The 11,274-nt window shown below is 59.1% G+C and overlaps 2 protein-coding genes across 2 annotated transcripts in view; one reads left to right on the top strand and one right to left on the bottom strand.

Annotated features, from left to right (window-relative positions):
* Positions 1 to 1,610, top strand: part of VOLCADRAFT_87044 (uncharacterized protein) — a gene marked incomplete at both ends in the record, with an annotated part of 5,198 nt that extends 3,588 nt beyond the window's left edge. Inside the window, 3 exons of the mRNA XM_002946893.1 lie at positions 269 to 315; positions 863 to 1,250; positions 1,607 to 1,610. Of these exons, the coding sequence (XP_002946939.1) occupies positions 269 to 315; positions 863 to 1,250; positions 1,607 to 1,610 (439 nt within the window). The remainder of the gene's footprint in view (positions 1 to 268; positions 316 to 862; positions 1,251 to 1,606) is intronic.
* Positions 1,611 to 6,495: 4,885 nt separating this feature from the next.
* Positions 6,496 to 11,181, bottom strand: VOLCADRAFT_79344 (uncharacterized protein; the record flags this gene model as incomplete). The annotated part of the gene is made up of 9 exons (XM_002946709.1): positions 11,080 to 11,181; positions 10,904 to 10,998; positions 10,655 to 10,816; positions 10,128 to 10,290; positions 9,602 to 9,680; positions 9,045 to 9,145; positions 7,650 to 7,781; positions 7,294 to 7,453; positions 6,496 to 6,896 (listed from the first exon to the last, which is right to left on the bottom strand). Exons 1-9 carry the CDS (start codon positions 11,128 to 11,130, stop codon positions 6,496 to 6,498), a joined length of 1,344 nt encoding a protein of 447 aa, XP_002946755.1. The 5' UTR covers positions 11,131 to 11,181.
* Between the last annotated feature and the right edge of the window lie 93 nt (positions 11,182 to 11,274).

Here is an 11,274-nt window from a genome sequence, read left to right as displayed (position 1 = left end):
CCAGCGGCGGCGCCGCCGGCAGTAGTGGCGTTGACGGGTGCGGCGGCGCTGGCGGCTGTACCAGTTGCATCGGCAGTGAGGGCTCCGTCAGGTGACGTGGCACTTACCAGGCTGGCGGCTGCAGCGGCGGCGGTCGCGGCGGCAGCGGCGGCAGCGGCGGCGGGTGCGGCGGCGGCAGCGGGTGCGGCGGCGGTCGCGGCGGCAGCGGCGGCAGCGGAGGGGCCTGCGGATGATGGTACCCCTGTTGCCACGGCGGCTGTGTCGGCAGTAGCGGTGGTACTGGCAGCACTACCGGCGGCGAGGCTGCCAGCGGCGGTGGGAGCACGTCTAGCGGGAGGCCTGGTGGCGGCGGCGGCAGGGGCGGCGGCAGCGGCGGCGGCAGCGGCAGCGGCAGCGATACCGTTGGGCGCGGCGGCAGTACTTCCAGTGGCGGCTGTCTGCGGCCTCGTGGCGGCGGCAGTAGTTCTGTTGGCTGCAGCAGTAGCAGCAGTAGTCATGTTGGCAGTAGCGGCGGCTGCCCTGTTGGCAGTAGCGGCAGAGCTCCTGCTCGCGGTGGGGGGAGGCCTGGTAGGGGTGGCCGCAGCAGAGGCGTTTGCAGCCCTGCTGGCGGCGGCGGCGGCGAGCCTGCTGGTAGCGGCGGCATCAGCTCCAGCTGCGACGCCGTCAGGCTCTGTCGTAGCGGCGGCAGCCCTGGTGGCGGCGGCGGCGGCAGCCCTTGTGGTGGTGGCGGCGGCGGCGGCGGCAGTCCCTGCCGCAGCGGCGCCGGGCTGCGCGCCGTCAGTCCCATTGGCGCCGACGTCAGGCTCTGTGGCAGCGTCAGGATCTGCAACAGCATCTTCAGGCTGACTTGCGCGGGCAACAGGCCCATCGGCGGCGGCAGGAGGCCTCGTGGCTGCGGCGGCAGGCCTGGAGATAGCGGTAAACGGGCCAACATCAGCCTTCGCGGCCGCAGCGTCAGGCGCGGCGGCGGCGGCGGCGGGATTGGCGGTCCTGCGGGATCTCGGGCCAGCAGGCAACGCTGGGCCTGTGGTGGCTGCGGTGGCGGTGGCGGTGGCGGCCGGTGCCGACGCTGGTGCTGGTGCTGGTACGGGCATGTTGGCGATGGCGATGGAGCTCGGGACAGCGGCGGGGCTGCGGCGCGCTGCCTCCAATCCGCGTTCGCAGTGGCGCCGCGGCGGCATCAACGTGGCGTCAACGTCATCATTGAGGGCGCAAACGGCGTCCAGAAATGTCCAATGGAAGCCACATCCGTACGTACGACACCAGTGACCAGATAACAAGAGGCGTTTCCTTGTTAATTAATGTCCTCTCACGCCACCAACGTTTTCAAGGCCACGTGCGGTTCCACATGCATGGCACTTGAAGTCCGCATTTGCTCCAATTTTGCAAGTACACCCATCACAACTCCATGGGAGGTCCAATTCAATCTCAGAGGGTCACTATCCCGTTTGGGGCCCACTGCTGGGATACACATCGGCCTCCTCCGACCCGTGCCAATCCATTGCGACCCATGACGGGTCAGTGATGGGCTCGGATGGCGCCATGGACTTTCTGACCGTCTGGCGCTTTCCCCTCCTCCCCCTCCTCCCCCTTCCCATACACACAGATAATCTACGGTTCTCTTTGAAGTGTTATAGTTATGCTATTTTTCTTCTATCTGCCGTTTTTATTTACTGCAACAAATAACAGCAGCAAACTCCCATCCTACCGGCTGGTGGTGCCGGCGTTACGTCAGCAACCAGCTCCGGAACCTCTACCTGCTGAGCAACGCACAAACCTGTGGCGGGGAAAAGCTCGGACGCCGTCAGAAACACAAAACACCGTTCCATACTCGCCGCCGCCGTCAATGGCCGTAGCAGACCCAACGACAGACGTACGTGTTGGACTTCACGCTCTCGGTGGTGGCGGGAGGGGGGGGGTGCAACTGCCATCATGGGAACCCACACCACCTCTCCACACCCGCGCTCACTGAACACATGAACCTTACTCGGTCAGGCTGGTGCAGGCTGCTCTTGTTGCTGTTGTTATTGTTTTTGTTTTGTCGGTGTTTTTTCAGTCGTAAAGATTGGTTGTCTGCTTCCATCTGCAAGCTTAGGGTTGTGGATGTGTGCTTGCAGGCGATGGCTAGTAAAAGGGGGAGGTGGGGAGGTTGGGGGGGGAAATGCCACCCACATGAAAAAAGTCATTGTCAAAGAGCTTTCATCAGGCTGATTTTTAACTTACCCGCTGTTGCCAGCAGTAGCAATAACACCGGCAGCAACCGTAGAATTGCTAGGTATGGCGATATCCTAAGGCAGCTGCCGTGACGGATCGGCGGCGCGCGGAGGCGGTCGTTATTAGGGGTCATCATAAAGCGAAGAAGGTACAAAAACCAAACCACCACTACCACCACCACCATCACCACGACTACCGGAGATAGCTGTTTCTAGCGTTGCGGCCGCCAGCACAGCTGGGATCACTGAGAGCGCGTGAGCTGCACCGCGATTAGGAAAGCAGAAATGGGAGGGAGCACGTCGAATATTTTTGCTGTGGAGCTGCTGCTGCTGCTACTGCTGCTACTGCTGCTGCTACTGCTGCTGCTACTGCTGCTGCTGGCTCCACGCAGCGGCGCTGTTTGGAGCTGATAAAGCTGGAGAGCTTACGAGCGAGGACGCATTACAATAGAAGAACAAGTCAGTGGAAAGAGAGAACTCTGAGAGGTTGTCTGACCGTAGGAAGTCCGCAGGAAACGAATACCTCTGGAAAAACTCAAGGAGCAGGTGCGTGCGACCTAAGCATGTGTGTGCGTATGTGTGTACGTTCCCTCGAATCTGGGGCTCGCTGTATTTTACCTACCCTAAAACTGCTGCTACAAGCACTGCGGGCTCAGGTGGAAACGGGGATGAGGGGAGCGCTGCCAGGCTCAGGTTGGGAGAGCCTGCGTTCGTGGGCCCATGCGCTGTCAGCCATCACGTCGGCCTGGGCCAGTTAAAACGAATGGTCAGGCAGCCTCCAAGCAGCCTCCGACATCGGTTCCTACTTCAACCTCTTCAGCTCGCATTGGACGTTGGCAAATCATACTACTACAGACGACGATGAACAACGCGAATAAATAAATATTTCATTCGCAAATATGTGTGGATAAGTACAGTTGGAATGTCGGGTGTTGGGTAATTTTTCTAGTTACCTGTTCTCCATCCTCACCCACATCCCCCTGGAGGGGGAATAGCTATTACGATGGACACATCGCACCCTGGCATCGCATTTCAGGTAAATCTCATAAGCTTCCTCAGGACAGCGCACGAACCGCGTCTTGTCAATAGATTTATTTCGTAAAAAGTATTCGCGAGCGAAGGCATGATACCTCTAAACATGGATACCGCGCAACACTGGAAGTTGTTGGTCATTTGGCTGGGTCGGGTCTTCCGCAACACAAGTCGTTAAGGGAACGGGAACAGACAAAGCGTCCACGGCGGCTGTAGTCCAGAGCGGTAATGCTGGCTGTACATTACCACCCCGCACTAGCTGCGAACCCCGCAGCAGGCCCCTGCTTTGCGTTGGACACACCGCGCGAACGGCACTCGGGCATTGAAATGGCATTATCCAGATACAATACCTCGCTTACACAGCCTGGACGGGGTGGAAAAACCGTGGTTATCAGAACAGGCTACATCAGGTCATTATTTGACCGACAGGATCTCTACTGACTGACGTCCCGCTGCAGCTTGCAGCAGTCATGGATACGAGCCCTTACGTAATTACACGCACATCCGTACGGCAATCGTACACCATAGATAAGACTTCACAACACTCCGCTGACTTTGCTCTACTAGAAGGCTCCATATCTTGAAAGTTTGTGGTAGTTTGCCGATTATAAAAGACAAGCAACCAAAACATCACAGCACCGTGCAGCATGAACGAGTTGCGGGAAAATACCGTAGCGGCCTTTCAGTGGCAGAAATCCATCACTGACCGCGTGGATAAAGAAGGGGAGTCAACGACCATAACAAGAGTCTCCATTAGTGTGTCCAAGAAAAATCTGCCGGCCATCGTCTTCCGCCGGTGATGGGGTTGTTCTTTCACATTCTTCAACAATTTCCAAAAACTGGACATTCCGTCCCCTCCGTAGATATTTGGGGCCCCCATAGCACATGTTATATCGTCGTTTGCAGCAGCCGCACCCCTCTCAGGTAGACCAGGCGGCAGTACCGTGAAAACTGCCCCTCTCGGTCTCTCGCTGATGCGGTATGTGTGTACGGCATAAGTGTCGCGGCATTCTCCGTAACCTCGAGCGCCAGCACACACGCACGCACACACAGACACAGACTTACGCACATAGGGAGTTGGGCCGTCGTTGATCCGTTGGCAGATTCCGTTGGATGCTGGTGGTGGGTACTGCACCTGTGCTAAGATCCACTGAGAAGTTGGCTAGGGTAACTAGATGAGGGTGCCCCGAAATACCGGGGAAGGCAGGGTTTGCCAGGTAGCGGCCGCAGGGTGAAGATATGACCCCCTGTCCCACACATCATACAACATACACCCGCACTACGAAGATCCATCCATTGCCTCCTCCGACATCTTAAACACAACCTGCCCACCCCCCCGGACAGCCCCGCCGCCGCACCCGGCAGTGCAGCCGCACGGGGTTGTAGCCACCGGCAGTGCAGCACACACAAAAACAAGGTGTGGGCGCGACTCCATTACCCCCCGGCAGCCCTGAGACCGCCACACACTACCTCAGTGCCCATAGCTCTGCCGAGCTCGGGCGTCGGTGTCAACACCGAGATTCGATACTAGCGGAGACTGCACCCTGCAGATGTGACCTCTTCGCCTAGCTAGCTAGCCAGGTTGAGGGGGCCCTTCTAGCTCGCTGGGTCGTATCTGCTCAGGGCCCGTTTCCTTGCCAGATACGGTGCCTGGTGTGGGACTCCACTACGCTAGGTGGTCACATGAACACACATCATACACTGGTCGTCAAGGGGTGCCGATTGTACGAGTCCTCGTCTCGTTCGCGCAATAAACGTATCCTTAGGGTATAGCACTCCTGGAGTTCGCTCAGCTGCTGAGCACGTAACCCACCAACATACAAGACTTCGGTCTTCTTCTTCCTCTTCTTCCGCTTCTCCTTCTTCTTTTTATCGTTCTTTCCCCGCCTACAACGTATCCTGACTTCCTGATGCGCCACCTTCACCAACACCGCCCCCCAAGCGCTGCCTCCAACAACCATTTCCAGCTGCCCCCCTTTTCCTCTTCCACCTCCTCAGTCACGAGCTCCCACTCTCATAACCCACACCTCCCGCCACTCGTTCTGGCTGCCACGACCACACATACATACATACATACATACATACATACATACATACACACACCTTCCCTTCTTCCTTCCCCTCATCCACCCCCAATCCATCACCACTCCTTAACTCCTAACTACCACTCCTACCAACCCACCCTATCCAGGTTATGCCTTCTGCCGGTCGCACACCACCGCGGCGAAGACAAGCACCAGCAGCACCACCGACACCACCCGCTGCAGCAGCTCGTGCTGCTCCAGCACCCAGAAGTACGGCCGCAACAGCTCCGGCAGGGACTCGGCTCCCGGGCCACCTAGCCGCCACACGTAGTAGAAGTAGGAGCCCGTCAGCGCCAGAGCGGTCGCGTCGCGAATCACCGCCAGGGCGCTGCCCGGGGGAGACGGCTGGGCCAAACGCCACTGGATAGGTGTGCGTGCGTGACCGGAGTGCGCGTGATTGTGAGGGGGGGGGATTATTTGGGGGGAAGAAGGGGGAGAGAATGGGGTTTTACGGGGGGAAAATAGGCGTCGGAAGAACGGAATCATGTATGGAAAAGGAGAGCGGAAGGTCAGGAGGGGAGAGAGAGAGAGAGAGAGAGAAAGGGTGTAGGGGAGGGCGGGGTGAACGAAAGCGGGTTGGATGGGGTGGGTGCTGGCGGGTGGCAACGTCAGCGTGAAGAGAGCAAGCATGGAGTGCATGGTAAGTGCATTTCCCCCATCTCCCATTCTGCCCCTCTCTCACCTCCGCGAGCGCCAGGCAGCACCGGTTCAAGTTGGTGGCCACCTCCTCCCGCGTGGCCGCCGCGGTGGGGTCATCCTCCGCCACCTCGCCACTCACCTGTCGGGGTAGGGGGGTGGAGGTATAGGGAGAGATGGTCAAGGGGGAGAAAGGGCGAAAGGTTCAGCGATTTAAGGAGCGCAAAATGGGGCCGCTTACGGAGAGGAGAGCGAGGAGAGAAAGAGAGAGAGAGAAGAGAGAGTCAACAAACCGTGTTTATTGCCATGGAGCTGCTGTGCAATGTCAAGCGCACCCGCACCCGCACCCGCAACCCCGCTTATCGTACGTTTCCGCGGATGTAAGAGGGTCCTCCCCCCTCCGTCCCCCGTCCGTCCTCCTCCCGTCCATATCTTAAACCCCCGCGGCTGCCTACCATCATCGGCGCCTCCGACCCACAGCCCTGCGCCCCTGGCCCCGCCGTGCCAATACACCTTTCCCCCCCCCGCTTCTACTCATAAACCGCTCCTCCATCCCTCCGCCGTCCATATCTCCATACCTCCATGGAAATCCGCAAACGAAAGCCAACCATCCACACCGCGATAGACCCCCACCCGCACCCGCACCGGCCACCCAGGCACACGGACACCGACAGATGCATGGGGCCCCAGTCCACTTCCCCCCCCCCGGGGCCCCCTGGCGCCCAAGGCCTGGCTCCCTCCCACCCACCCCCGGAAGGGAGAGGAAAGGGGGCAGGCAAAGCTACCGCCGCCAAGTAGCCACATCGAGGAGACACACTCACCTTGGTCTTGAGCATCTCCAGGAAGCGGATGAACCAGCGGTACAAGTCGCCCATATCGTTACACGTCTCGAATACCTTGGCCGTCTGGCCGCGGCGCATCTTGACAACACCTGGCCGCACACATGCGGTCAGTCAGTCAGTCCGTCGGGTGGATGGATGGATGGATGGATGGGGTAAATTTCACAAATATACGGCATTGTCGTGAAAAGCGAAGCGACGCGGTTGCACTCAGAACTCGAACCTCGAGCCCGTGTCTTAGCAAGCGGCGGTATGACTACAACCATATCGACGCATATTGTCATCCTCGCGATTCATGACATGACATACATACAGCCAGCGGGCCAGCTGTATAGCCTCTAGCCGCAAGCGACGCCGGGGCCTTATCCTCCCCTCTCCTGGGAGTCCGTACCTCCCGCCCCGCAAGCCCATGAACCCGCCAACCCTCACGCCGCGTCCCTAAACCACCTCTCCCCCCCTTTGTGGCCTCCTTTCCAATCCCCCCGCCACACACCATCTCACCCTCGAAAACCTTGCCGTTGTTGTAACACAGCGCCAGGGTCCCTGCCGCCATGATTTGGGGAATGGCGCAGAACCGGAACACCAGCACGTGCTTCAGCTGCTTCATGTACTGCAGACAGTACGGCAGGTGCCGCAACGCGTCCGTGACCTGCAGGACGTGTGTGTGGACAGGAGCGTGCGCGTGGGTGTGGGCGTAGGTGGGGCGAACGGGATGAACTGACGGCCCCTGGCGGCCGCTTCCCAGCGCCTGATATGGTATATCATTCCACTCCACTGTCCACTCTACTCACCCAGACAGACAGACAGACGGACAGAACAACGCGCCGTCACGCGCACACACGCACCATGTGGTTGAGGCATTGTACGGCTTGTTTGCGGTTGACGGGGTCCTTGAAGTGCTCCAGGGAGGGGCCGTAGCGACCCCAGATCTCCCGGGGCCAGAACATGCGGGGGGCGGGCTCCTCCATGATATCCTCCTACTCCAGGGAGGTGGAGGTGGGGAGGAGGTGGAGGTGGGGAGGAGGTGGAGGTGGGGAGGAGGTGGAGGTGGGGAGGAGGTGGAGGTGGGGAGGAGGTGGAGGTGGGGAGGAGGTGGAGGTGGGGAGGAGGTGGATTTAGATGCAGGTGATTCCGGGGTGGCGGGAGAAGGGACGGGGAACTCTATGATACATTATTTCGCGGTATTTCCTTTTTTTGCCCGTGGCTTTTAGGCGTTCAGGTCTCTTATGGGTAGAGTTCTACAGGTATGGGGTCACGCACCCCGAACCACGGAACACACACACAAAACATACGATACATAAGTCAAAGTGACAGCTGGCGAAGTCCAGCATCCGGGGGGAGGGGAGGGGAGGAAGGTATATGCAAGGAAACAAGGGATGAAGTGCCATGCATGGGGGGTAGAAGGCGGATTTGCGGGATATCGATGAGAGGGATGAAGAGCTGCTAGGTGCCCCTCTTGAACGGCCCCACTTCGCGGCTCAGTCCAGTTGTCCGCCTCTCTGTCAAGGGCGGTTTCAGCAACCTCCGGCACCTGCCCACCCGATCCCCACCCCCGCCCACCCCGTGACACCCGCAGCCGCTGCGAGCAGCTAGTGGGGTGCGGGGTGGGGGTGGGGGGGTGAGGGGAGCGGGTTGGGGCGCCTTCGTGCCGCTCTAGGCTTGGGGTCCTGGATCATCATGGCCGCGTACCTCCTTCCCTAGCCTTCACGCACCCTTCCTCGCTCTCCCCTGTCTTCGCAACCAACACCCAACACCCCCAACTCCACCGTTTCTTCTTCCCATCCACTCTTCGGCCTGTCCTTCCCATCCACTCTTCGGCCTGTCCTTCCCATCCACTCTTCGGCCTGTCCTTCCCATCCACTCTTCGGCCTGTCCTTCCCATCCACTCTTCGGCCTGTCCTTCCCATCCACGCACAATCCTACATGCACCTTCCATACTTGTTGGGAATCAGACATGCATCCAGACATGCGTACATACATGCAACCGTGCAACCATGCACACACACCTGCTGGGTCTGCCGTGCTGGCCTACCCCATTTCCCGCGCCATCCCCGCCCACGCTTACATGAGTCCCCGCAGCCCCTGCCGCCCACTCCAGCATCCATCACACCCATCCATCATGTCTCCCTACAGCTCCCCACCCACCCCTTTCAGGCCACCCCTGGAGCTCCCCACCCACCCCTTTCAGGCCACCCCTGGAGCTCACCACCCACCCCTTTCAGGCCACCCCTGGAGCTCACCAGGTAGTCTCTGATGATGTTGGTCTTCTGAAGGAACAACCCCATGTGGTTGGCCAGGTCCTCCTCGCTGCCGATGGAGGGGGACTCCAGACCGCTGGCGGCTGCGTGCGGCGGAGGAGGGGGGGGGCAGCCACGGGAGGGGGAGGGGGAGCCGAGGACATGACAAGTACATGAGTACACAATCAAGGAAGAAGATATTTAATCCGAATAATTCTCCAAGCCACCAACTGCCGATGCCCAAAGCAGGAGGAACGGAGAAAATCATCGCAAAGAGAGCGGGAAAGAAGGGGCTAGCTGGCGGCTACAGCATCAGTAACTCAGCACAGACACGCACACGGGGAAAAATACTCCTAGGGCTCGTATGATGAGCGTACATGTGCGTATACCATGCGGTTGGACAGGCCAGGTCGGGACTGGGGAGGTCGAGGAGGAGGAGAAGTGACAGATATATCCTACATCTTACCACCATCACGCAATGTGCCGTCGTACCGTGCCGTACTGATGTACGTCATGACCATCTCTGATGTGGCCGGGCCTCGCACAGACGACCGACTCACCAAAAAGTTGCGACAGCCCAATGCCCACTAGCCCCGCCACGTAATGGCAGTACAGGTCGTAGTCCTTCACGGCCTCAACCTGACGGGGCCCCGTGTCCGGATGTGGGTGTATTTTGTGGGCGGGGAGAGGGGCATTGCAAGCAGCAGCAGCAGGACAAGAACGAAGCCCTAGTCGCAGCCGCACTCGCAGCCAACAACATCGATATCTGAACCCACTTCCAGGTCTGCCTCCCACTGGGCTACGGGCCCACCCATCCTCCCATGTCTCCCCCCCCTTGTCCCCCCGCCCTTCTGCCGTCGTGTTGCGCAGCACCCAAGTGAGGATAATCTTCAGTGTAGCGGAGGCCACCCGCGAAACAGGCGACCCCGCGAACCGGGTTGGCTCAGCTCATTAGGGGGCCCGCCCCCCCAAGTGAGGAGCCCGCATGATGTGCGAACCCCCAAAACGCGCCCAGCGCGGCTACCGGCCCCGCGTGTGTGTGTATATGTGTGTGCCTAGCCTAGGAATTTTGTGCCGCCGCCGCACCTCCTTTTCGATGAAGTCTGCCATGCCGTGGCCCATGCGGCGAGTGATGTCCGCGATGACTTTTTGGTGCGCGGGCTCCAGGCTGAGGAACACGTTGACCACGGTGCCGAATTGCGCCATGAGCCGCTTGTAGTGCTTGTAGCCGCAGGCCATCGTGAAGCCCCTGGAAAACGGGGGGTTGGGGGCCGCAGGAATGGATGTAATGTTGGGGGAGAATGGGAGGGGGGGAAAATGGGGGAATGGCGTTGGCGGTGGGTCTCAGAGAATGAAAGGGGTGAAAGGGGATCAATCAAGGAAAGGGCACGAACACAGAGGGAAGAAGCAGCAGGCCGGAAGTAAGGCCCGGGCGTCCATGGCAGTTTATGTCGAGTTTATGAGCGTTACTTGCACGGAGCGAGGTGTGCGCTGTGGCACGCTCTGTAGCGAACACAGATGAGCATGGGATATAGACCTTTTGAGGATGAATACTCGTGTACGGTCTACCTGCTGCCCATCCGCAGCAAAATATCCCCTTGCTTCCCACTTACCGGTCATAAATACGCTCGTGGAAGGACCTGAGTTGCGGCACTTTAAAGCTGACTTCGAGCGCCATGTCGTCCTCGACGGTGTCTAACCCGCGCAGCACCAGGTAGAACACACAAATGGCGTCACGAAGCGGATTAGGAAGTTGTTGAATGACGATGGCAAAGCTGTGGGGCGGAGAGGGGATCGCCTCACCTGGTCAATACAACACCCGCGGCGCCACCACGACAAAGACGCAAGGACATGATCCTCACCTCCGCGACACATCGTTCAAGATGCCGTAGCAGAACGCCAAGTCCGGATCCTTGGGAAGTCTGGTTGCCTTTTGCGCGGCGCGCGCCATCCGCACCTGCGCGAAGAGCGCCAGTTAACAGCAGTGGACAAATGCTGCAGGATGAGAACATCAAAAGGATGATATCATGCTGCTCACCAGAGGTAAAAATTCATCTGGATGCGAAAGAACCTCACCAAGCTTTCCCATCCCGCGGGTGTGAGCGTTTCTAGCTCTAAAGGAAGATCCTGATGGCAGATGCAGGTATTATATTTTCAAAGCAATTATGAAGTTGACCTCATTAGAGTCCTAAGTCCTAAGCATAACAAGGCGGTTGCATTTGGTTGAAAATCC

The sequence above is a fragment of the Volvox carteri genome (assembly GCF_000143455.1).
Source record: "Volvox carteri f. nagariensis unplaced genomic scaffold VOLCAscaffold_4, whole genome shotgun sequence".
Taxonomy (NCBI): domain Eukaryota; kingdom Viridiplantae; phylum Chlorophyta; class Chlorophyceae; order Chlamydomonadales; family Volvocaceae; genus Volvox; species Volvox carteri.
Note: the sequence above shows the minus strand (reverse complement) of the source record. Positions and strands in the feature narration are given on the sequence as shown.